This window comes from Aotus nancymaae, unplaced genomic scaffold (assembly GCF_030222135.1).
Source record: "Aotus nancymaae isolate 86718 unplaced genomic scaffold, 86718_ANA_hifiasm-v0.15.2.pri h1tg000036l, whole genome shotgun sequence".
In the NCBI taxonomy this organism is placed as follows: Eukaryota; Metazoa; Chordata; class Mammalia; order Primates; family Aotidae; genus Aotus; species Aotus nancymaae.
The window spans coordinates 71,637,603-71,664,136 of record NW_026988450.1 but is presented as its reverse complement, the minus strand read 5'-3'; the positions used below and the strand labels follow the sequence as shown (position 1 = coordinate 71,664,136).

The 26,534-nt window shown below is 43.5% G+C and overlaps 1 protein-coding gene, 1 non-coding gene and 1 pseudogene across 3 annotated transcripts; 1 reads left to right on the top strand and 2 right to left on the bottom strand.

Moving 5' to 3' along the window:
- Nucleotides 1-24,728, top strand: CUNH8orf76 (chromosome unknown C8orf76 homolog). 2 transcript variants are annotated; one of them, XM_012451591.3, is made up of 6 exons: nucleotides 1-143; nucleotides 3,858-3,953; nucleotides 5,059-5,202; nucleotides 10,937-11,397; nucleotides 15,810-15,942; nucleotides 24,392-24,728. In XM_012451591.3, the coding sequence occupies exons 1-6, from the start codon at nucleotides 27-29 to the stop codon at nucleotides 24,584-24,586; spliced, it is 1,146 nt and encodes a 381-aa protein (XP_012307014.2). In that variant the 5' UTR covers nucleotides 1-26; the 3' UTR covers nucleotides 24,587-24,728. The 2 variants fall into 2 exon arrangements, with proteins under 2 accessions (XP_012307014.2, XP_012307015.2); XM_012451592.3 differs by lacking the exons at nucleotides 1-143; nucleotides 3,858-3,953; nucleotides 5,059-5,202 and adding an exon at nucleotides 6,298-7,513 and having other exon boundaries at nucleotides 24,392-24,724.
- On the bottom strand, nucleotides 6,022-6,474 carry LOC105716789 (ubiquitin-ribosomal protein eL40 fusion protein-like; annotated as a pseudogene).
- LOC135278111 (U6 spliceosomal RNA) lies at nucleotides 11,481-11,587 on the bottom strand. Its single transcript, XR_010345670.1, has one exon. It is a non-coding gene; the product is annotated as a U6 spliceosomal RNA (small nuclear RNA).
- Nucleotides 24,729-26,534: the final 1,806 nt, after the last annotated feature.

Genomic DNA, 26,534 nt, shown 5'->3' with positions numbered 1-26,534 from the left:
CGCCTCCTCTTTGCCCCCGCCGCGCGATGGATCCCGGTTGCTGGTTGTTCGGCGGCGAGTTCGAGGACTCGGTGTTCGAGGAGAGGCCGGAGCGGCGGTCAGGACAGCCAACGTTCTACTGCGCCAAGCGCTGCGAGCCGCAGGTGGGAAGCTGGGGCCTCTTCTCCTCATCCCGGAGCCTAGGCATCGCTCTCCGCGGGGCCCCGGCCTCGGCACCTCCGCCCGCGCGAACGCAAACCCTGGCGGGTTCCAACGCCCGCCGCCGCCTCCATCGTCTCTCCCCCTTCACGGAGGAAGCGGCCTTCCCAGGCCCCAACTCCGGTCCACGCGCTAGAATCCCCGCGTTGTCAGCGGCTTGACTCCCACCTGGCATTTGGCAGGCCTGGCCACGGCCGGCTGGTCTCACACCCCTGCCCTGAAATCTCCCGGTACCTCCCGTTTTTCTTCACTGCCCCTGCAGCCTGGCAGTTAGGCCCCCTAAAACAGTGACGTCCGGCAAACCTGCTTGCCCCTCCGTGTTCAGCTGGCTCCTCCTGCCCCTACCAACCCCCCGCTGATGGTCAATGACCTTCAGTTATATCCGTTTTTCAAGGCACATCTTAAATATCACCTCCTCCAGGAAGTCTTTTCTGATTTCCTCTTCCAGCCAAATATTTTCGTCTTTGGCTCCCTTCCCTTCATTTAGCTTCTATTTAAAGCACTTGTCAGTATTCGCATAAAGTCTTGAGACCCGGAGTGCTAAACCTAACAGTTTTTGTTCATAATAAGGACTCCGCGAATATTCTTGAATTAGTAGAGTATTGCTTCCTATTTTGTGAGTGTAAATAGCTCATCAGTAAAAAGGGGTATTTATGGAAAACGGAAGTGTTCCGGGCACTGTGGTGGGCTCCTTTGCATATGTTGTCTCATTAGTTCCTCACAATTGTACTGACAAGATGCCAGGCACTCAATAATTACTGAATTGTGTTTTTGTTTATTTCAGTTACATTTTCTCCTTATCACATGTGATCTTTCAAAGTTACCTCAGCCCTTGATCAGGTAGACTCAAAACAGAGGGTGGGCTTGGAAATCACGTGGCAGAGCATTAAAAAACTCTGGTTATGTGATAGGACTCTTGAATTCCAATATTGGCTTTAGAAGGTGTCAGCTCCTTATTTGTCCCTTCAGAAAAATAATACATACTGGCTCACAGAGTTATTGTGAGAGTGAAATGAGATAATGTATATCAAAATACTTTGTCAGATCTGATGTGCTGTACAGGTGCATAGAATTCTAAAGTCAAGTGAGTGTGAGAGTGTGTGTATGTGAGAGAGAGACAGAGAGAGAGAGAGAGAGAGGGGTGGAGATGGAGATGGAGATGGAGTTTGGCTCTTGTTGCCCAAGCTGGAGTGCAGCGGCGCGATCTCGGCTCACTGCAACCTCTGCCTCCCAGGTTCTTGCGATTCTCCTGCCTGTGCCTCCCAACTAGCTGGAATTGTAGACATGTGCCACCATGCCTGGCTAATTTTGTATTTTTAGTAGAGACAGGGTTTCTGTACTGTTGTTGTTGGCTGGTCTCGAACTCCTGATCTCAAGTGATCTGCCTGTCTCAGCCTCCCAAAGTTCTGGGATTATAGGCGTGAGCCACCGTGCCTGGCCTTATTGTACATTATTTATTCAATAGTCAAGCAGTCTCAGTCTCACTTTCCTTTTTATTCATAGCATTTAAATCAGTAGAAACGCAAAGTATCCCAGATGGACATTTCCTCAGACTTCTTTCCTGCAGGTTTTTGGTATTTTATTGCATTGGAGCCTCCTTTTAGCCTTAATTTCTGTCTCCTTTGCTGAAATTCTAATTTTTTGCCATTATGACATTTTCATAATAGCACCATAATTCTTCTTTCCTATGTCCTTTTTCTACAGGAAAGCATATCTCATTTTAAAGACCAGTGTGGGCTGGGTGTGGTGGTTCACCCCTGTAATCCTAGCACTTTGGAGGCCAAGGCGGGTGGATTACCAGGTCAGGAGTTCAAAACCAGCCTGGCCAACATGGCGAAAACTGTCTCTACTAGAAATGCAAATTAGCCAGGTGTGGTGGCACACGCCTATAATCCCAGCTACTTGGGAGGCTGAGGCAGGAAAATCGCTTCAACCTGGGAGGCGGAGGTTGCAGTGAGCTGAGATTGTGCCATTGCACTGCAGCCTGGGCAACAAGAACAAGACTCTATCTGAAAAAAAAAAAAAAGAAAGCATTTTAAAGAACCAATGTGGGCTGGGAGCAGTGGCTCACACCTGTAATCCCAGCACTTTGTGAGTCCAAAGTGGGCTGAGGCTGGAGGATCTCTTGAGCGCAGGAGTTTGAGACCAACCTGGCCAACATGGTGAAACCTTGTCTCTATAAAAATTACAAAAATTAGCCAGGAGTGATGACATGCACCTGTAATACCAGCTACTTGGGAGGTTTGAGGCATGAGAATTGCTTGAACCCAGGAGGTGGAGGTTGAGTGAGCCGAGATCACACCACTGCCCTCCAGCCTGGGCCGAGATCACACCACTCACCCTCCAGGGTGAGACTCTGTCTCAAAAAAATTATACCAAAATAAAGAACTAGTATGAATTATGCTAGATAAATGCAGGTTCCCAGGCACTACAGCCCTATGTATTGACAATGCTGTAGATAAAACCATACGCTTGTGTGCTGCTTTTCTAGAGAGGTATCATATTATTGGTATGCTTATTACCTGTGATAATTTCTTTGAATTATTATTAAATTTAGTTTTAGTTGAGACAGGTTCTCACTCTGCTGCTCTGGCTGGAGTGCTGTGACCTGAACACGGCTCACTGTAGTCTCCATCTCGCAGACTCAAGCAGTTCTCCCACCTCAGCTCCCCAAGTACCAAGTACACCACATCCCACATCCGGCTTCTTTTGTTTTTCTTTCTTTTCTTTTCTTTTTTCTTTTTTTTTTTTTTGTAGAAAAAGGTCTCCCTCTGTTGCTTAGGCTGGTCTCAAATTTCTGGACTCAAGCAATCCTCTTGCCTCTGCCTCCCAAAGTGCTGGGATTACAGGTGTGAGCCACCACACCTGGCTTTTTTTTTTTTTAAACACAGGGTCTTGCTCTGTCTTCCAGGTTGGAGTGCGGTGGCATGATGGTGGCTCACTGCACCCTCAGTCTCCTGGGCTCAAGCAATCCTCCCAGCTCAGCTGCCTGAACAGCTGGGACTACAGGGCATGTCACCATGCCCAGCTAATTTTTTTTTTTTTGAGACAGTCTTGCTCTGTCACCCATGCTGGGGTACAGTGAGGTGATCTCTGCTCACTGCCACCTCCACCTCCTGGGTTCAAGCAATTCTCTTGCCTCAGCCTCCCAAGTAGCTGGCATTACAGGCATGTACCATCATACCTGGCTACTTTTGTATTTTTAGTAGAGACGGGGTTTTGCCATGTTGCCCAGGCTGGTCTTAAACTCCTGGGGTTAAGCTATCCACTGGCCTGGGCCTCCTAAAGTGATGGGATTACAGGCTTGAGACACTGCAGCTGGCCTGCCCAGCTGATTTTTTAATATTATGTGGAACTAGGGTCTCTCACTATGTTGCCTAGACTGGTCTCAGACTCCTGGCATCAAGCAGTCTTCCCACCTGGGCCTCCCAAAGTGCTAGGATTACAGGTGTAAGCCCCTGCACCTGACCAGCTTGTGATCATTTTAATAAAAATGGAGCCATAATTAAAATGTTCATTCTTTGTCAGTGTGTTTCTCCCGCGTCTCATTTTGAAGAAGTCTTTTTTTGAGGTTTAATCAGTTATATTGGAAATTGCTTCTGAATATGAGGTGGAAAGCATAGCTTCACTCTGTAATAGACTGTTTTCATGATTTCAAGTGGTTTTATGAAGAAACGGAAAGCAGTGATGATGTTGAAGTGCTTACTCTCAAGAAATTCAAAGGAGACCTGGCCTACAGACGGCGAGAGTATCAGGTAGAATTCAACATACAGAAGATGGTGGGGATTGAAGGGGGCTCTTGTTTTATCAATGATAGCACATATAAGTAACAGTGTGCCAAGGGAGTGTGGTGTTTATGAAGGTAAATTTAATCTTTCGTGTTGTGTATTTATGATCTGAGGCTCCCAAGTTTCTGTTCTTTTCTGCTTGGCTCTGTATGATTTGTTTTGTTTCCTGTAACTCCAACAAAAGGATCTCTTTGGGGTCCTCGTAGGTTTATTCCCCAAGGTTCTGTATCTCCTCATTACTTAGGATCCTCCAGCACAGATAGCTCACAGTGACACAGGAGCAAATCACCCCAAGATGTGTAAGAAAAAGGAAGAACTAACAACTAGATGCTAGGTTGCGTTACATGTGTATCTCATTTCATTTTCATGAGAATCCTGTTTTTATTTTGCTGATGAAAAGGTTATAAAGCAAGTTAGTGGCAAAACCTGAATTCAAGGTATATTTGGTCCCAGAATGTTCTTTCTACTATACTGTTGATACTTTCCATGGTAGTAGTGGTTACATTCTCTAGCCATTCCTTGTCTACATTTTAGGGAAATAGGATTGACTAGATGTATTAGTCCATTTTCATACTGCTGTGAAGAAATGCCCAAGACTAGATAATTTATTTAAAAAAAAAAAAAAAGAGGTTTAATGGACTCACAGTTCCACGTGGCTATGGAAGCCTCACAATCATGGCAGAAGGTGAAGGAGGAGCAAAGTCACATGGCGGCAGGCAAATCAAGCGTGTCCAGGGAAACTGTCTTCTATAAAACCATCAGATCTCATGAGACTTACTCATTGCCATGAGAACAGCATGGGAAAAACCCGCCCCCATGATTCAGTTACCTCCCACCAGGTTCCTCCCGTGACACATACGGGTTATGGGAGCTGCAATTCAAGGTGAGATTTGGGTGAGGACACAGCCAAACCGTATCACTAGAATACTGAAATCGTCTTTAATTCGTTTAAATATTCATTTAATTCATTGGTCAGTTATAACATTACTTTCCACCTAGGAAAAAAATCATCCCTATTCTGAATACTTTTTTCTATTTTCCACCTTTTCTTTATTTAACAAATAATTTCCAGAAAGCACTGTGTGAGTATTCCAGTATCTCTGAAAAACTGTCATCAACCAATTTTGCCATGAAAAGGGATGTCCAGGAAGGGCAGGCTCGGTGTCTGGCTCACCTGGGTAGGCATATGGAAGCGCTGGAGATTGCTGCAAATTTGGTGAGTGGTTTTATTGCTTATTTTCACACATATTCCTATACCAAGCATGGTCGAATGGTTTATTTTCTGAAAACAAAACAAACTTCTTGCTAGTAGCAAAATCTTGGGTTTGGATAAGCAGAAGAAAATTGTCAGGAGTGTGAGAGCTTTATTATGATGAACAACTTGGAGCCTACACATAATCATTTTCTTGTAATTTTTTCTTTCTTTCTTTTTTTTTTTTTTTTTTTTTTTGAGATGGGGGCTTGCTCTGTTGCCCAGGCTGGAGTGCAGTGGTGTGATCTCTGCTCACTGCAACCTCCACCTCCCAGATTCAAGCGATTCTCCTGCCTCAGCCTCCCAAGTAACTGAGACTACAGGCACGTGCCACCATGCCTAGCTAATTTTTGTATTTTTAGTAGAGATGGGGTTTCGCCATGTTGGCCAGTCTGATCTCGAACTCCTGACCCTATGATCCACTTGCCTTGGCCTCCCAAAGTGCTAGGATTACAGGCGTGAGCCACTGCGCCCAGCCTCTTGTAATATTTTTCTTACATTATGCTCAAAATTCTTTATTGCCTGAAGATCTCCTTTGCAGAGGTTTTTCTCTTATTAGGAGTAACATTCAGCATGGAAGGATTATGAGTGATCTGTTTTCCCTGTTAGATTGTTTTTAGACTTCATTCTCCAAAATTTCTACAACAAACATCTATTACTTTAGAAAGCACAAAAAAGGTTCCCCGCCAAATGACTAAATACTCATACCAAGCCACACTTAGTAGTCCTTTTTAAGTGGAATTTGCAGAATTTTTTTTCCTTTTTCTTTTTTATTTTTCCCAGTCAACGAAAGGGACACTTTATTGAGACCCCAGAGCCATGGCGCCTGGAAAGGAGGCTGCCCTTCAGGGAAGGAGGAGCCTTCTTCGACTTGGAGCACAGGTTGTTGGTGTGGCCATGCTTCGTCTTGTGGTAGCTGACAGCACGGGGTTGCAGGCAAGCACAGCACTTGCGGCAGATCATCTTGTCGCTGTTGTATTTCTGGGCAAGCTGGCAGAGGGAGGGCTCAGTAATGCCACCTTGCAGGCGCAGCACTGGGTGCAGGGTGGGCTCTCTGGATGTTGTCTGAGAGAGTGCGGCCATCCTCCAGCTGTTTGCCTGCAAATAACAGACACTACTGGTCAGGTGGGGTGCCCTCCTTGTCTTGAATTTTGGCATTGACATTCTCAGCGGGGTCCCTGGGCTCAACCTCAGCGGTGATGGTCTTGCCTGTGAGGTCTTCACAAAGATCTGCATCTCTATGTCTGCAGCTCGGCCGCCTTGCTGGAGAAAAAGAGGGAATTTTTTTTCTTTAAAAAATTTATTGCTTTTTTCCACACATCCTGAAGCATATTTTTTTTTAAGGGATAAAGAAAGGCAGTTCTTTCCAATTCTAGTTTCTATTTGCTTTTGTTTCTAGGTTAAGGCATTGTTTTTTTGTATTGATTTTTGTGTAAATTTTATATGGGAATGAGTCTAAATGGACTAGTTTTTTTCCTCGGAGGGAATGAATTAGACACTGTGGCACTGATTTTGAGCTCTGTGGAGGTACAGCCCAGCGGTCAGCCTCAAGTACACACGCAATTGAGCTGTCATCCGCCATCTCATTAACAGAAATCCCTAACCTTTGCCTGCCCAGGGCTTCACTGCATGGGACCTCAGCCTCTTGCCATTTGAGGAAACTTTGGCAGTAATTGTCCTAAGGACATGGAAAACAGCTGTGTTTTGTTCTTTGTTTTCTGTTCTCTTACTAATTAGGGGTTAATGCTTAAGCTGAAAGATACATTGACTTGTTAAGGGTTTGCGGCAGTTCACTTGATGGGATTTAATTGTGTTCATTTCTAGTCTCCCCCGTCTGCAAATTAACAGTGCTCTTGGCCCTTCGGGTGCCTTTCTCCAGCCTTCAGGACTGTTCTGCTCTCTCCGCAGTGTCTCTTGCACCTCACTTGTCTTGTGCTTTGTTTTCTTTGCCTTGATCATTGAAGGGAGTGGCAGCTGGATTCCTGGCAGGGGCTGGGTCATCTCTGGTTCCTTCTAGCTTAGGGAATCTGTTTCTGTGGCTCTGAGAAGGATCTGTTGCCAGTCAGCTGATGCCAGGTCTCCGGGGCTGGGGATGGTTACTAGGCAGGAGAAACACCAGTCAGAAAACCCTGCACTTTCAGAACTCAGGCGTCCCGGCAACCTGGTGGGCAGGACTGTCGGGTGGAAAGTGTGCTCATGGGGCTCACCCCTTTCTGTGGGCCTCGTACATGATCTCAGCGGACGCTGCCTGTCTGCCCGGCATTCTCATCTCCTGGTAAGCTGTGCTTTGTTTTGTTTTTTAAATTTCTTCTGTACTTGAGGACCCTTGCCTTTGTTATCAGCTCTGGCCCATATCTGGTTTTTTTGTGACAGTGGTTACTGTCTTTTCACATTCTGCAGGGAGACCGGTGTAACATTGAACAAAATAGATGGCAAGTCCCAGGGTGCCCATCAAGATACAAACATTTTCTGTTCACAACTTCTGCTGAAATTCATTCATCTCTTTTCTTCATGATTTTTGGATAAAATTTATAATAGTACTTATTTCATCTTTTTTCTTTTTCTTTTTTTGAATGAATTAAACCAAATATTTCTTAAATAATTAGAATGTTTTCTTATAGTGGTTGGTATGCTTATGTGATAACTGTGGTAGGAAAATGGCTTTCCAGTAGCAAATGACTCCTGTTCATTTATCCATGTGGCACTCAACAGACACTTCAGTCCTATTTTCCTGGTTCTGGGTTCGCTGCTAGGGAGACAAATAAACAATATATTGAGTATGCAGTGCTCATCTAGTGCCTGGTGGGTTTAGCCAGCACACATACATATATCAGCTCTTTTTTTTTTTTTGCGATGGAGTCTCAATCTGTTGCCCAGGCTGGAATACAGTTGTGTGATTTTGGATTACAGGCACCTACCACCATACCCAGCTAATTTTTTTTTTTTTTTTTTTTTTTTTGAGGGAGTCTTGTGCTGTCGCCTAGGCTGGAGTGCAGTGATGCCATCTCGGCTCACTGCAACCTCTGCCTCCTGGGTTCAAGCGATTCTTCTGTCTCAGCCTCCTGAGTAGCTGGGACTACAAGCTCCTGCCACCACGCCCAGCTAATGTTTTGTATTTTAGTAGAGACAGGATTTTACCATATTGCCCAGGCTGGTCTCTACCTCCTGAGCTCAGGCAATCCACCTACCTCAGCTTCCCAAAGTACTGGGATTATAGGCGTGAGCCACTGCACCTGACCTTTTTTGTATTTTTAATAGAGATGGGGTTTCACCACGTTGGCCAGACTGGTCTCGAACTCCTGACCTCAAGTGATCCACCCACCTTGGCCTCTCAAAGTGCTGGGATTATAGGCATGAGCCACCTTGCCCGGCCATATCAGCTCTTCTTAAGTACCTTTTATTCCTTGAGTTTTAGTAGAATTGACTGTAGCTCTCCTTCTTACCAGCTATATGATGCCTGGCAAGTTGTCTAACCTGTCTTAACCCAGTTGCCTTATCTACAACATGGGGAAAATTATTGAATCTATTTTAAAGAATTGTCAGGATTAAATGAGAAAAACACTTAGAATAGTGCCTGGCACTGGGTAAGCACTCAGCAAATGGTAACTGTCATCATCATGTTATTGTTACAGAAGGAGTTGTAGTATTCTGGAAAAGTCACTCAAACTCATTTAAATAGAATTTAATTTCCAAAAAGGAGTGTACTAATCCAGCTCTCAAAACCCTACCATCAGCCAGGTGTGGTAGCTCACGCCTGTATTCCCAGCACTTTGGGAGGCCGAGGTGGGCGGAGATCAGGAGTTCGAGACCAATCTGGCCAACATGGTGAAACCCCATCCATGCTAAAAATTTTAAAAATTCTCTGGGTGTGGTGGTGGGTGCCTATAGTCCCAGCTACTTGGGAGGCTGAGGCAGGAGGATTGCTTGAACCTGGGAGACGGAGGTTACAGTGAGTCGAGATCATGCCACTGCACTCCAGCCTGGGTGACAGAGTGAGACTTCATCTCAACAACAACAAAAAATCCTACCATCAGAATCATAGTTTGTGAGTAACAGCCTCCACCCTAACACACACTTGCTTTCTCAATGTGAAAATGTTTTTGAGGCTGATGCCTCAGGTTCATGCCTGTAATTCCAGCACTTTAGGAGGCCGAGGTGAGTGGATCACCTGAGGTCAGGAGTTCAAGACCAGCCTGGCCAACATGGCAAAACCCCATCTCTACTAAAGATGCAAAAATTAGCCAAGTGTGGTGGCGGGTGCCTGTCATCCCAACTACTCTGGAGGCTGAGGCAAGAGGATCGCTTGAACCTGGGAGGCAGAGGTTGCCGTGAGCCGAGATCGAGCCATGTCACTCCAGCCTGCCAGCCTGGGCGAGGAGAGTGAAACTCCGTCTCAAAAAGAGAAACAAAGAAAATGTTTTTGAACAATATAAAGCCCTATAGACTGGTTACAGAAGAAGTGTAGCATTTGTTACAGATGTTGCAGTAACATGTACAACATGTATAGACTACATGTTGTTTTCCTTATAGATAAAAGACATGATTTGGCTTTAGAAAAGTCAGTACTCAGCCATGATTTCACATCTGTGATGGTGGAGGAGCTGTGCTCTGCACTAGGAATTTGCATTGAACAAAATCTCTTTTGGAGCTTAATGGTCTGTTGGGAAAGACATGGTAAACAGTAGTAACAATAAAACGAGATGTGTTCTGTCTTTGGGAAGGTACAGTGTCACCAAGTCAGTTGCATGGGACTTTATCTCCTATCTTTTCACTCAGTATGGGAATATTTAGAGCTGCCCACAGGCCTTCACTTGCTGGTCTGCAGTTTCCCAGGTCGTACACCGGGTTTTGCTCCTGTTTCATGCTCCGTGTGGTTCTGTTAGGGAGCCTGATCTGGACTCTCACAGGCCAGGCTTTCCTTAGACCTCACATCAGCTTGAAGGTAATTTGAGTCTGCTATCTGTTGTCCCCAAACTTTAACTTAGAAAAAGCAGGCCTGTTTTTACTAACCCAGAGGACATTTGCCATATGGCAGGTTAGGCAAGAGATGGTGACTCTGGTTAAGGAGACTCAAAAAGGATTTTCTGATCAAAAGGAAATTAAGCAACCCCTTTTGGCCAGAAATAATTGACCTTGGTAATGGTTACCAGGGAAGGCATTTGGATTCCATTAGAATGTGTCATGAAGCATGAAGAGCTTCAGGGCTATCCTGTTTAAAATGTTGAAGCCAAATAAAATTTGGAAGTGGAGTTTCTTCAAATCCCCAAGGAAATTACCATTTGGATTTTTAGAAAGCCTTGAATATTACAATGGAATCATTAGGCCAGGATCTAAGAAAATTGGCCTGGGTCTTTCAGATATCTGGCTGAAGACAGTAAAGAGTATAATAAAAATTGGAAATAAACGAATATTTATGTTTTTGATGCTGAACATTTGGCAGGCCATCATCATATGAATTGTTAAGTTATGACACTAGGATGTTCGGGAATGGCTGGTAACTTTCGCTAAATAGCATATATTTCTCTAGGTTTATGGTTTCAAACGTGAGATCTGTTGAAATATATTTAGGTCACTCATATACCTACTGAAAGATACTTCTAATTCATAACATATACAACTCGCGTTTTTAGGCATTCTCATTTTATATGGAAAATACTTTGAAGTTTAAACTTTTTAACGTTTTTTTTTTTCTCCTTAGGAAAGTAAAGCAGCCAACACAGACCATTTAACCACGGTACTCTACCTCCAGTTTGCTATTTGTTCTTCAAGTTTGCAGAACTTGGAGAAAACAATTTTCTGCCTGCAGAAACTGATTTCTTTGCATCCTTTTAATCCTTGGAACTGGGGCAAATTGGCAGAAGCTTACCTGAGTCTGGGGCCAGCTCTTTCAGCAGCACTTGTGTCATCTCAGAAACAGCACAGTTTCACCTCAAGTGACAAAACGATCAAGTCCTCCGTTCCACACTTGGGAAAAGACTGTCTTTTGTGTTTTCCTGAAACCTTGCCTGAGAGCTCTTTATTTTCTATGGAAGCAAGTAGCAGTAGTAGCCAGAAAAATGAGAACGCTCTTGCAAATATCCAAAACTGTATGGCAGAAAAGGGAGAAGCAGTGCTGCTAGAGACTCACCTGAAAGCATGTGCCTCTTTTGTACGAACCAGGTAAGCGAAGGGAGCTTAAGCAACACGTGGTGATCAGCTCAGAGGAAAGCCTTTCTTTTCTTTTTTTTTTTTGTTATTTTTCTTTTTATATGGAACGCTTCACAAATTTGCGTGTCATCCTTGTGCAGGGGCCATGCTAATCTTCTCTGTATCATTCCAATTTTAGTATATGTGCTGCCGAAGCGAGCACAGGAAAGGCTTTATTTTCTAATTTTAAGCTTCTAAAAGTTCTAGGCTAGACATTTGGTATATAGTTTTGAATTTTTCCTATGGTTCTGTTGAACGTTTGTCATTCTAGTATGTAATAGTCGGAACAGAACTACATTTGTTTAAGTATACCACCCATGTTGGCTGGGGGTGGTAGCATATGCCTGCAATCCCAAACTTTGGCAGGTTGAGGCAGGTGGATCGCTTGAACTCAGGAATTTGAGACTAGCCTGAGCAACATAGTGAAATCCCATTTCTACAATTATTTTTTTTTTGAGATAGAGTTTCACTTGTTACCCAGGCTGGAGTGCAATGGCGCGATCTCAGCTCACTACACCCTCTGCCTCCTAGTTCAAGCAATTCTCCTGCCTCAGCCTCCTGAGTAGCTGGGATTATAGGCATGTGCCACCATGCCCAGATAATTTTGTATTTTTAGTAGAGATGGGGTTTCTCTATGTTGGTCAGGCTGGTCTCGAGCTCCCGACCTCAGGTGACCCGCCTGCCTCGGGCTCCCAAAGTGCTGGGATTACAGGCGTGAGCCACCATACCCAGCCGATAACAAGTACTTTTTATCCTTAAAGTATAAGACTTTGAGGGAAGGGTAGGGAGAATACACTTGACCAGTTCTATAAATGAGAGAAGCAGCAGACTCTCATGTTTCAAATGGTACCAAAGAATGTACAGATCTTTTTATTTTTTTTTGACTCAGGAGAATTCAAGGAATATTAACAGTGAGGCTTACTGAGAAGTGGTATCTATTTGGCAAATTTTATTTTATAACTTTTTTTTTTGAGATGGAGTTTTGCTCTTGTTGCCCAGGCTGGAATGCAGTGGCACAATCTCAGCTCACTGCAACTTCTGTCTCCAGGTTCAAGTGATTCTCCTGCCTCAGCCTCCCAAGTAGCTGGGATTATAGGTGTGCACCACCATACTCAGCTAATTTTTGTGTTTTTAGTAGAGATGGGGTTTTACCGTGTTGGCCAGGCTGGTCTCAAACTCATGACCTCAGGTGATCCACCCCCATCGGCCTCCCAACGTGCTGGGATTACAGGAGTGAGCCACCATGCTCAGCCCTATTTGGCAAATTGTAAAATGTATTCAGTGGATGCTTATTTAGCATTGACCGTGTCACTGTAATTCAGAGGCACATTGAATGACAACTGTGTGCCAGACATGTGCTTGGTGCTAGGATCACAATGATCGTTTTAAAAGCAGTCTCTTTCCTTACGCCGCTCACTGACTTAGGGAAATGGTGTGTCTAGCCAGTAACTGGCAGTACAGGTGCTAAATAGTCTATCAGTGCTGTGAACAGAATTCTAGGTGGACTTATGTCAGGGAGCTGTCAGCGTGCCCAAAAGCAGGAAGCCCTTACAGAAGGGATGATGCCTCTGCTGAATGGTCCTAGTAGGAACCCTTGTCAGTTGACCGCTGAGTGCTGGATGCTTTGTATACATTATTTCATTTTAATCCTCACGACTCTGGAATACCTATTGGGATCCCACTTTATGGACCAGGAAGCTATTAAAATCATTTCCAGAGTGTTGCAGCTGTGAAGTGCAGGGCCAGGATTTGGAGCTGGTCTCTGATTCCAGATCCTGTATTCTTCCAGGTTATCTTGCTCATGCCATATTACTATTCCCCATGTGGGAAGAGGCATGCTAGTTAAAGAGAAAGAAAGCACTGCCCAAAGGGGCAGAGGATCCATTCTACCACAGTGCTGTCACGTCGTCTGGAGGTAAGAGCAGCACTGGTGGTAAGGGCTCAAGGTAGGCTGTGGCCACAGTACCAGGGTGGCGGAGGAAGTAGGAAGCAGGATGTTAGCATCAGAAGTGGTTTTGAAGAGTTTAGTAAATTGCTGATACTAAGTGAATGAATGAGCCTGGACTCTTCCACTTGCCAGCTGTCTGACCTTCACACATTCCTCGAACTTTGGTTTCTAGTTGCTTAATCTTGACAGATGGACAAATGGGGAAAATGCCTGCTTCCTGGGATTGTATTTAAAGTACTTACTGTCCTACATGGTATGTAGTAGGCACTTGATAAATGTTAGCTATTAGTACTTTTCTTTTTATTGTTTTTTTGCTGGTTTTTTTTTTTTTTGGAGATGAAGTTTCGCAGGTCAGCCAGGCTGGAATGCAGTGGCGTGATCTCAGCTCATTGCAACCTCTGCCTCCTGGGTTCAAGCAATTCAATTCTCCCACCTCAGCCTCCCAAGTAGCTGGGATTACAGGCATCCACCATCACACCCAGCTAATTTTTGTATTTTTAGTAGAGATGGGGTTTCGCCATGTTGGCCAGGCTGGTCTCGAACTGCTGACCTCCAGTGATCCACCCGCCTCGGCTTCCCAAAGCGCTAGGATTACAGGTGTGAACCACCGCACCTGACCCTGTTTTTCTTGTTTTTATTGTTAGCACAAGATGTTTAATGTTACAAGGGTTTGGTCCTTGTGCCAAAGGCCTGAAGAGTATTTGCAGGTTTTAAATACAGGAGCATGTGATAAGACCTGTGATTGAGAGAGAGAGCTCTGGTGGCTGCGATGCTGGATTAGAAGGAGGAGCTAGGGACACCAGTGAAGAGGTTGTGGACTAATTAGTGGAAGGGGATGAGGGCCTGACCTAGGCTGATGCAGTGATAATAAAAAAAAAGAAATGGATGTCACTGCAGGATAGAATAGACAGGACATGGTGACCAGCGGAGTATGTGGGAAGGATGAGGGTGGGGAGAACGGAAGAGTCTCTGCAGTCTCTCGGGGGCACACAGGTGGATAGCGGTGCCTTTTGGCTGAGATAGGACACATGGGAGGATGAGCAGAGCTGATTTGGGTAAAAGGCAACAATTTTAGGATCGAAATACCAAGACTCAGGTGCCTGTTGGATATCCAGAGGGTGGAAAGCAAGTTACATCAAAGGGGTCACAAAGATGAATGCTTCCCGAGGCTGGGTAGGTGATGTCAGCAGGTCAGACTGAAGCAGATACATGGTCGTTTTACCCGTGAGTCGGGTCAGGCTCCTTTCTGAAACTCCCCACTGGCTTCCCATTGCACTTACATCAATACCACCTTTCTTTCCACGGCCTGTAAGGTCTGATTTGAATTGGCTCTGCCTTTTCTCCCCCACCTCATTTACTACACATTTTTCCCTCTGGCTGTCTTCCAGCCACAATGATCTTGATGATTTTCAAGCATACCCAGCTCGTTCCTGTGTCAGAGCCCCCTTCTCCCTGGCCAAGCCCTTTCCCCCAGATGTTCTCCCACTGGCTGCTTGTCAGGTAGCTCGTAGCTTGCCTGGTATCTCCGGGAAGCCTCCCTGCCTACACTGCCCCATCTGAAGAGGATACTGTGTCCACCCTGTCTTGGATTTTTTTCATAGCACTTGTCACTACCTGAAATACTTAGGTGTGGTCTCCCTCTTCCCATTCCACGGGGCTGCCAATGTGTTTTGCTCTCCAGTATCTCTCAATGCCTAGCGTAGTGTCGGGTACATTCCACAATATGGAGAGCCGAGTGCTTCTGGGCGTTGCAGTAGGTACCGGTGAGAGAAACAGAGGAAATCTGCATATTCAGTATTTATTAAAAAACAGAAGGAGCCAAAGGAGGAGAACAGGAGGAAATTAAGTGAGAGAGGATACCAGCTATGATCATGACGGGAATGTCAGTGGTAAGGTATCGCAAAGTAGTTGTCAGAGGGTCATCAAAGCTTTGGCCCTGCTTGGGGTAATTGAAGTGTGCTAGCGTATCTAATTAGTCCTTGCGGTCAAGTTGCTGTGGGGTCAGCGAGATGGAAGGGTCACGGAACACTGACTTCAAAGGAGCAAATCCGGTGCGCCTGTGCGAGAGGAGTCTCTGGGAGGCTCATTCATTTCACTCCAAATTACTTACCCTTTCAATCCGTTGACTTCCACGGGAAGCTCTTTTGAGGCTGGAAGCTCTTTTCAGGTGTTGCTCTCTAAAGATTTCTTTGAGCAGTTTTTCATCTTTATATTTTAGAAAAGATGGATCTCCAACGTAATGTTGGGCAATTTATTCGGAGTCGGAAGCTTTAGGGATTCAAATGATAGTTCTAGTAAGGGTGGGTACCTGCTTTTTAACCTAGTGGGACTCGCAGCCGACTGAATACTTGGGCTCTCTGAACGTTTCCTTGCTGCTTTCCTTTATCTGGAAGCGTTGGGACTTTTCCCCACACATTGGGACTTTTCGGTTTTTCAGGCTTCTGCTTCAGTTTACCCAACCTCAGCAAACATCGTTTGCTTTGGAGAGGAACTTAAGGACTCAGCAGGAAATTGAAGATAAAATGAAAGGGTTCAGCTTCACAGAAGACACTTTGCTGTTGATAGCTGAGGTGAGTGTCTCCCTTGGGTTTATGTGAAACAAGACATCATAGCTATTTTCCCTGGCTCTGATAACATTTTTGAGAAAGCAGGGCCAAATCTCATCTACTGAAGGACTTGTCTCCCTCCTTTGTGTGCCTTTTGATCACTCAGCAGTCACCAAGGCGGCCTCTTGATCGGCATTCCCCTGCAGCGCAGGACGCAGGGGCTGTGTTTCATGTACTTGTCAGTGCTTGTTAGCACCTGCCTGCCTGAACATCATCAATGCCCAATAATTGTTTGTTTCAGGGCTGAATAAATGAATGAATGCTCACATTTGTGCAGCAGTTCTTTTTTTTTTCCCCTCCATTCATCGTAACAGCTTGTAAAGATGAGTAGAGCTAGAATTGAGGCTCAGAGAGCTTGTGACTTGCCTGCGGTCAGATTTTCAGTGGCAGAGCTGGTCTAGAGCTCATGTTTGCCAGCTGCAAGTTCGTTTTCTTTCTGTTCTACCCTGTTACTGCTTTGACGGTTATATAGAAATTCAGAGGTCAATTTTTTGAAAACTAACATTTAAACCTTCATTGGCTTTTTTTTCTTTTTTTTTTTTTTGAGAGTCTTGCTCTGTCGCTCAGGTTGGAGTTCCATGGCACAATCTCGGCTCACTGCAACCTCTACCTCCCGGGTTCAAGTGATTCTCGTGTCTCAGCCTCCCGAGTACCTGGGATCACAGGCATGCGCCACCATGCCCAGCTAATTTTTGTATTTTTGATAGAGACAGGGTTTGCCATGTTCTTGAACTCCTGGCTTCAAGCAGTCTACCCACCTCGGCCTCCCATAGTGCTGGGATTGCAGGCGTGGGCCACCATGCCCGGCTTCTTCCCTTTACTTCTGAGAGGCTACACTAGTCTGTTTTTCTCCTGTGTTTCTTAACATTCCTCTGCCTCTTGGGACTCAGCTGGCTTCATGTGTAGCATAAGTGATGGCACTCTCTAAGGATTCCCTTGGGCTCTCTGTGTTCTACTTTTCTCCCACAGAAAAAGCATCACTCCACTCCTAGGGGCCATTGTCACCTCTGGGTTGATTACTCTCCAATCTTTATCTCTAGTCTCATCTCTGGAACATGTCTCACATCAGATGAATTGCCTACTGGGTGGTTAACCTGGGATAATTATTGATTACTCTTCTGTCACTTCAAATACAAAATGTCTAAAATGGAAATACTCATCAAAACACTTCCTGTAATACCAGCACTTTGTGAGGCTGAGGTGGGCGGATCACCTGAGGTCAGGAGTTCGAGACCAGCCTGGCCAACATACTGAAATCTTATCTCTACTAAAAGTACGAAAAGTTAGCTGGGCGTGGTAGCACATACCTGTAATCCGAGCTACCCAGGAGGCTGAGCAGGAGAGCTGCTTGAACCTGGGAGGCAGAGATTGCAGTGAGCCAAGATCATGCCACTGTACTCCAGCCTGGGCAACAGAGGGAGACTGTGTCTCAAAAACAAAACCAAAAAACTAAAAAACACTTCCAGTCAGTCTTTTAGTTTCCCCAAGTTCCAAATCCTCCAGGAAGCTTTCCCAGAATGCCCTGCTCTGTGGTAATTTCTCTTTCGTCTGAGCTCAGTTAGTGATTGCTTGAATAGATAGCTCTTTGGGCCCTAAAAAAACATAAGAATGTGTCTTATCTTTTCAACCAGATTTTAGGTTTCTTGTAAGTGATAGTATGTTTTGAGCATCTTTGTATTCTTCACCATGCTCGATAAATCTGTTGGTTAGGTGGAAGAGTAGTTTTCTTATTTTTTTTGAGATGAGTCTCGCTCTGTCGCCCAGGCTGGAGTGCAGTGGCGCTATCTCAGCTCACTACAACCACCTCCCGGGTTCAAGTGAAGAGTAGTTTTCTATCTGAACAATGCATGTGGTATACCTGTGGAGCTTTCTAAAAACCTGGAAAATGTCTGGGTCCTTCCTCGTTAGGGTTGTAATTAGGATTAAAATGTACATTTCGTTTTGTACTTTTGTTTATTTTTTGAAAGAGAAGGTCTCTCTCTGTCACCCAGGCTGGGGTGCAGTGGCATCATCTTAGTTCACTGCAGTCTGAAATTCCTAGGTTCAAGCAGTCCTTTCACCTCAGCCTCCCAAGTTCATAGGATTACAGGCACCCACCACCATGTCCAGCTAATTTTAAAAATTTTTGTACAGGCAGGGTCTCACTATGTTGCCCAGGCTGGTCTCGAACTCCTGGCCTCAAATTATCATCCCACCTTGACCTCCCGAAGCGCTAGGATTACAGGTGTGAGCCACCACGCCCGGCCTTTTTGTGCTCTTAATTTTAGTTAACTTGTGATAACATAACCCCATATTCTTTTTTTTTTTTTTTTTTTTTTTAAAGGGTGAATTTTTATGATTTGTAAGTTATATCTTTTTTTTGTTTGAAATGGAGTTTTGCTCTTTTTTGCCCAGGCTGGAGTGCAGTGGTGGGATGTTGGCTCACTGCAAACTCTGCCTTCTGGTATCAAGCATTCTCCTGCCTCCGCTTCCTGAGTAGCTGGGATTACAGGCACCTGCCACCAGGCCTGGCTAATTTTTGTACTTTTAGTAGAGACAGGGTTTCACCATGTTGCCCAGGCTAGTCTCAAACTCCTGACCTCTTGATCCGCCCGCCTCTGCCTCCCAAAGTGCTGGGATTACAGGCGTGAGCCATCGAGCTGGGCTAAATTATTATTATTATTATTTTTTTTTGAAAGAGAGAGAGAGAATAGGAAGGAGGAAAAAGGAAGAGATAGAGAGAGAGAGAATGGGGAGGAGGGAAAAGGAAAAGAAAGAGGGAGAGAGAATGGGAGTATTGCTTTCTTGCCCAGGCTAGAATGCAATTTAGTAATGGGTATTGAAAAGCTCTTTTATACTGATAATTATGCTTAATGATGTAGTCAGGAAGGAATAAGGGAAGAAGATAACAAACAAACAGCCAACCAATATTTAATTTAAACCTATGAAATGCTATGCGATTACTGAGGAGTGATTCACCTCCAACTATATAGTCACCTTTGGAATAGGTGTGTGGTGGTAATGTATGTTTTGTGTATTTGAAGTGGAGAGTTCTATAAATATTTATTAAGTTTACTTGTTCCGGGTCTGAGTTCAAGTTCTGAATATCCTTGTTAATTTTCTATCTCGTTGATCCATAGAATCGTTAGCTCTTCTTGTTACATTGATCCTTTTGCCATTATGTAATGTCATTCCTCGCCTCTTTTGATCTTTGTTGCTTTAAAGTCTACCTTATCAGAGGCGAGAATTGCATCTCCTGCTTTTTGTTTATTAGTTTATTTTTACTCTCTGTTTGATTGGTAAATCTTCCTCCTTCTCTCTGAGTCTTTATGTATTGTTGCATGTAAGATGGGCCCGGATGCAGCATACCGATGGGTTTTGGCTTTTTATCCAATTAAAATATATATAGGTTTAATACCGGCGTTTGATGCTAGCTGGCTGTTTTGCCCATTAGTTGATGTAAATTTTTTATTGTGTTAAAGTTCTTTGCTTTTTGATATATTTTTGGAAAGGCTGATATTGGTTGTTCCTTTATATGTATAGTGCTTCTTTCAGAAGCTCTTGTAAAGCAGGCCTGGTGGTGGTGAACTCTCTAAGTACTTGTTTGTTCGCAAAAGATTTAATTTTTCCTTCGCTCATAAAGTTTAGTTTGGCTGGATAGGAAATTCTGGGTTGAAAGTTCTTTTCTTTAAGGATGTTAAATATTGGTCCCCACTCTTTTCTGGCTTGTAGGGTTTCTGCTGAGAGATCTGCTGTAAGTCTGATAGGTTTCCCTTTATGGGTAACCTGACCTTTCTCTCTGGCTGCCCTTAGTATTTTCTCCTTCATTTCAACCCTAATAAATCTGGCGATTATGTGCCTTGGGGTTGGTCTTCTTGAAGAATATCTTTGTGGTGTTCTCTGTATTACCTGGAGTTGAATATTACCCTGCCTTGCCAGGTTGGGAAAATTTTCCTGAATGATATCCTGAAGAGTATTTTCCAACTTGGATTCATTCTCTTCATCACATTCAGGTACACCTATCAAACGTAAATTAGGTCTTTTCACATAGTCCCATATTTCCTGGAGACTTTGCTCATTCCTTTTCATCCTTTTTTCTGCATTCTTGTCTTCTCGTTTCATTTCACTGAGCTGGTCCTCGACTTCTGATATCCTTCCTTCTGCTTGATCAATTCGACTGTTTAAACTTGTGCATGCTTCGCGAAGTTCTCGTGTTGTGTTTTTCAGCTCCATCAATTCACTTATATTCTTCTCTAAATTGTCCATTCTCGTTAACAGTTCATCAAACCTTTTTTCAAGGTTCTTAGTTTCTTTGCATTGGGTTAGAACAAGTTCTTTTAATTCACAGAAGTTTCTTATCACCCACGTTTTGAAACCTGCTTCTGTTATTGGAACACACGTGTAATCTATTAAGCCTTGTTCCGTTACTGATGAGGAATTGCAATCCCCTGTAGAGGGAGAGGCTTTTTGTGCTCTTAATTTTAGTTAACTTGTGATAACATAACCCCATATTCTTAAATATTCTTTGATCACCTGCTTTTTTTTTCCTGTTTATAATTATTTGAATTAGGATCCAAATAAGGCGTAGATAACTATATGTGGTCCTTTTGTTGCATATGTCTTTTTTCTTCTGTAAAAACTGCTCTTCTCCCTCTTTCTCTTTTACTCTGATAAAATACATAACTTAAATTTGCCATCTTAATCATTGTTAAATGTACAATTCAGTGGCATTAAGTACTTACACAGTGTTGTGCCACCATGACCACTATTTCCAAAGTTTTTCATCACTCCAAACAGAAACTCTACCCGTTAAGCAATAGCTCCCTATTCCCTTTGCCCTCTACCCACTAGTAACTTCTAATCTGCTATTTTTCTGTATGAATTTGTCTATTCTAGAAAGTGGAATCATACAATATGTGCCCTTTTGTGTCTGCCTTATTTCACTTAGCATAATGTTTTCAAGGTTTATCCATATTTTCACATTTATCGAAACTTCATACCTTCTTACAGCTAGATAATATTCATATATGTGTACATATCTTATTTTGTTTATCCACTCATCTGTTGATGGAGACTTGAGTTGTTTCTACCTTTTGGATATTTTCAATATTGTGAACAATGGTGCTGTGAACATTAGCATGTAAGTATGTTTAAGTCTCTGTTTTGTTTTGTTTTGTTTGAGACAGAGTCTTGCTCTGTCACCAAGCTGGAGTGCAGCGGCATGATCTCGGCTCACTGCAGCCTCCGCCTCCCGGGTTCAAGCAATTCGCCTGTCTCAGCCTCCCAAGTAGCTGGGACTACAGGCATGTGCCACCACGCCCAGCTAATTTTTATATTTTTAGTAGAGACAAAGTTTCACCATATTGGCCAGGCTGGTCTCAAGCTCCTGGCCTCAAGTGATCTGTCTGCCTGGGCCTCCCAAAGTGCTAGGATTACAGGTGTGAGCCACCGCACATGGCTAAGTCTCTGCTTTTAATTCTTTCGGGTCTACACCTAGGAGTGGAATTGCTGGGTCATATATTATTAACTGCTTAATATTTTTAGGAGCTGCTAAACTGTACATTTTATTTTCTATTTTGTGATATTTACCTAACATTATGACATGGGCATGACCCTATATCCTACATATTATTTGAATACATAATTGTTAATGACTGGATAGTAGTCAATTTTTGGACGAACTATAATTTATGTAGTTCCCTGTGTTGAACATTTAACAAATACTTGGTATCTATTTTAATAAATCCTGGCAAGAAAATTAATGTGTGCATTTGTACCTTTTGGAATACATTATTAGAAATAGAATCACTGGATTTAAATATATGAGCATTTAAAAGACTTAAAGCACATTTCCAAATTGTCATTTAGAAAGGTTGGTTCAATGTGTATATCCTCCAGCAGTATGTGAAAGCATTGTTTTTCCTACCCTGATCCTGAGTATTAGATTGAACCACATGTAATCAGTCATTTTGACCTGTTAAACCAGCAATTTTATATAATTTAACTTAATATTACTTTAAAAATTGGTAGCTTGGTAGGTAAAAATGTCATATTTTTAGCATTAATGTCTATTTATTTGATTACTATTAAGATGAACAATTTTTTCATGTGTTTATTGGCCATTGGTATCATGTTAAATGCCTAGTCATGATTTTGCTTTCTTATTCTTTCTGTTTTTCTCACCAATTTTAAGAGCTCTCTCTGTATTAGACTTAAGTATCCTTCTTTTTTTTTTTTTTTGAGATGGAGTCTTACTCTGTAGCCAGGCTAGAGAGCAGTGGCACGATTTTGGCTTACTGCAACCTCTGCCTCCCGAGTTCAAGTGATTCTCCTGGCTAAGCCTCCCGAGTAGCTGGGACCACAGGCATGCGCTACCATGCCCAGCTAATTTTTGTATTTTTCCTAGAAACGGGGTTTCACCACGTTGAGCAGGATGGTCTCCATCTCTTGACCTTGTGATCTGCCCACCTCAGCCTCCCAAAGTGCTAGGATTACAGGCGTGAGCCACCGCGCCCGGCCAATACTTAAGTATCCTTCTATATGTTACCATACTTTCTGAAGTTTATGGGTTTTTTTTTTTTTTGGCATATGGAAGTTTAAAATGTTTATGTGGCTGAATGTTTAGCAGATTTTTTGACACCTGTAACTATTGTGCCTGCCTCTTCCTCTTTTGGGAATAGTGCGTTGTTTGGATATTGCTGTTATTTACATATCTTTATTTATTTTTAAGAAAGGTGTTTTTGGTATTTTATCCCAGATTTAAAAATACTACATTTCATTGAATTCAGGAAATCATCAATTGTAAACATATTATTTGATGTATCACTAAAAGAAAAATAAGATAGCATTTACACTGTCACATAGAACGTCACTCAAAAGATTATCAGATATATCTTCTTTTTTTTTTTTAAGACAGGGTCTCACTCTATCTCCCAGGCTGAAGTACAGTGGCACAATCATAGCTCACTGCAGCCTCCAACTCCTGAGCTCAAGGCATCTTCCCACCTCAGCCTCCCAAGTAGCTGGGACTGTAGTTGAGTGCTGCCATGCCCAGCTAATTTTAAAAAACTTTTTGGCCAGGCGCAGTGCTTCACACCTATAATCCCAGCACTTTGGGAGGCCAAGGTGGGCAGATCACTTGAGGTCAGGAGTTTGAGACCAGCATAGCCAACATGGTGAAACCCCATCTCTACTAAAAATACAAAAATTAGCCAGGCGTGGTGGCACTTGCCTATAGCCCCAGCTACTCTGGAGGCTGAGGTAGGAAAATTGCTTGAACCCAGGAGGCAGAGGTGACAGTGAACCAAGATTGTGCCACTGTACTCAAGCCTGGGTGACAGAGTGAGACTGACTCAAAAAAACCAGTTGTTTGTAGGGACGAGGATCTTGCTCTGTTGCCCTGGCTCCTCTCTAACTCCTGGCCTTAAGCAATCATCCTGCCTCGACCTTCCAAAGTGTTGAGATTACAGGTGTGATCCACCACACCTGGCTCAGATACATCTTGATTTCAGAGATATTAAAATACAAAAACAAAAAATATCGTAGAACTGACAAAATACCAGGCGTTAGTAAATGCCGACTGTTGCCTAGTGAAGCTCGGTTCTCACTGGCAATTTCCTCAATGTGTAATCTTTGAAGACTTAAACCCAGTCCTCAAAACCATTCTTTGAGCTTGCCTTTAATTCATTATAATTTGAGTTTTCATGAACACATTCCATATCCAGGTTTCAGGAACTTTAGAGATTATCTAATGCAAATCTGTGTAGATTAAATTCCCTCTATGACATCCCTGCTCCATGGCTACATAACCTTTCAAGCCAGATGGTAGGAAATGTTTTGGAACTTAATTTTAGTTCATTGTCATTACTCAAGGTCAGTCTGCTTATTTAATGGGTTCAGGTACAAGCTTTCTACAACCTAGCTTTGTGATGTCTTCTCAAAGAAACTAACCCACAGTCTGGGGACGTGACCCTCTGTTCGTCTGGGCCTAATTCTTACCAGTAGGGGGCAGTATTGGACCTTCATTGGTAACCAGCTCCTTAAATCCCCAAGATTGCTTTGGTTATACAGGGATTAGAGTCCTTTGGGGTCAGGAGAGGGTAGGCCCAGCTACGTGCTACAATTGCATTCTCACCAACAGAATATGCTCTTTAACACAAAAAGGGTGACTCAGTACTCCTGGTAAACCAAATAGTACTGCCGCCACAACAGCACCTAAGCGATTCACTCCGGGAGAATGACAGTAGAAATATGGAATATTTTACTTGTCCTTGGATAACTACTTCTGAACAAATATCTTTTTAATTTGTTGGAAATCTCCCCTGGCTGCTAAAGTATTTTCTGCCTTAGTATAAAAAGCCTATACAACTGATGACTAGCATTCCATGTCTGCTGCCTCTTTTACTGGGACAGTTTTTTTTTTCTTCTGCTACAGGTTATGGGAGAAGATATCCCAGAAAAAATAAAAGAGGAAGTTCACCCAGAGGTGAGGTGTGTTGGCCCCGTAGCCCTGAGTGCCTTGGTGACCGCATCCTCGGAGGAATTTGAAGACAAATGGTTCAGAAAGATCAAAGACCATTTCTGTCCATTTGAAAATCAGTTCCATACAGAGATACAAATCTTGGCTTAATGGGTTATAAAAAACAAAACCACAAACATCTTGTACTGTATTAATTCTCCTTGTTTACCTCACACAGGATCCATTGCAAATCATGGAGTATAACGAATTAAAAATGATTATGTTTTATAAAACTGGCTTCTGTCTCAAATGATTTCTACTACATTCAGTTTCTGTTTTGTTTTCTTTTTGGAGGTTTTCTGTCCCATTATAAGTACTATACCTTAGGCCTGCTGCCCCTTCAGAAGATACCTGTTGGGGAAGTGTATCAAGGAGGCATTTAGATTTGTGGTCTTTTAAAAACAGTTACTATATTATAGCCAGCAGCATAAGAATCCACATTGTTTAGGTAAATTCACTGGGAATGAGCACGAAGGTTGAGATGTGAGACTAAGCTATTTCTAAGAAGGGTGTGCCAAGCCCTGTGAAGGGTCTGAGATCTTACCCTACTTGTAAGCTAACGATGCTGGCAGAAGACAGCGGACTCCTGGCTCAGAGACAAAGGATGTTATGACCCATGGCCCAGCAAGCAGTATAAACTTCAGTGTATTTGCATCAGTTTCTCTTGCCTCCAAGTACCAAGGGCACATAATGGGCACATAAGGAATGCCTACATTCACATACAGTGATTGTGCATTACCATATCTTGTGATACACACAAGACTGGTTTCCTTGCAGGAGAGGAATGCTGAGTTTAGGAAACTCAAATCTTTTATAATGGGTAGTCAGCATGCTTGCTCTTTGTTCCAGAGGTAGACGCTGTCTACTTGTTTTTTTTTTTGAGACAGAGTTTCGCTCTTGTTGCCCAGGCTGGAGTACAGTGGTGCGATCTCAGCTCACTGCAGCCTCTGCCTCCCAGGTTCAAGCTATTCTTCTGTCTCAGCCATCTGAGTAGCTGGGATTACACGCATATGCCACCACGGTTGGCTAATTTTGTATTTTTAGTAGAGCTGGGGTTTCTCTATGTTGCTCAGGCTAGTCTCGAACTCCTGACCTCAAGTGATCCGCTTGCCTCGGCCTCCCAAAATGCTGTGATTACAGGCATGAGCCACCCCGCCTGGCCGCTATCTCCTTTTTAAGGCTGTTTGCTGTGCAAACATCCCAGGGAAGATGACGGGAACTGAGTGCCTCTCTCACAAGATGCACAGAAACACGAGAGAGCCATGGAGCTTTGTCTGCTAGGGCGATCATCCTGTCCTTTCAGCCACATGAATTTTAATCACAGCCTGTAACCTGTAACATCATCTTCAAATACAAAGGGCCATTACCTTACTCAGTGAATTACCTGGGATGGAAGAGCTCCCTGATGAGGAATTTAACAATAAACCAAAAATTTCAGCAAATGTTGTTCTACACAACTTTTCTTTTTCTTTTTCTTTTTTTTTTTTGAGACAGAGTCTCACTCTTGCCCAGGCTGGAGTGCAGTGGCATGATCTTGGCTTGCTGTAACCTCCACCTCCCAGGTTTAAGTAATCCTCCTGCCTCAGCCTCCCAAGAAGCTGAAATTAGGTGTGCATCACTACTAGTGCCCAGCTAATTTTTGTATTTTTATACTGCACAGCTTTTATTTGATCTTTCTTAGCAGAAGAAGAGAATTCCAGCCCTGGGCTAAAAGATGCAGTCATCAGGGTTTCCCTCCACACTCTTCTGTCTCATTCACTCTTTCTATACCCTCCCTGAAACAGGCAAGGAACTACTCTTATATTTTGAACAATCTTTTCTTTTGCTTTTAGATGGAGTCTTGCTCTGTTGCCCAGGTTGGAGTGCAATGGTGTGATCTCGGCTCACTGCAACTTCGGCGTCCCGGGTTCAAGCAATTCTCCTGCCTCAGCCTCCTGAGTAGCTGGGACTACAGGCACGCACCATCATGCCTAATTTTTATATTTTTAGTAGAGATGGAGGCTAATTTTTGTATTTTTAGCAGAGATGGGGTTTCACCATGTTAGCCAGGCTGGTCTCA

Bases quoted from the DNA above. Each gene is read 5' to 3' on its own strand.
- CUNH8orf76 (XM_012451591.3), top strand. From the start codon at position 27: ATGGATCCCGGTTGCTGGTTGTTCGGCGGCGAGTTCGAGGACTCGGTG. The intron at 5,203-10,936 runs GTGAGTGGTTTT...TTTTCTCCTTAG, and splicing joins TGGAGATTGCTGCAAATTTG to GAAAGTAAAGCAGCCAACAC. The intron at 15,943-24,391 runs GTGAGTGTCTCC...CTTCTGCTACAG, and splicing joins CTTTGCTGTTGATAGCTGAG to GTTATGGGAGAAGATATCCC.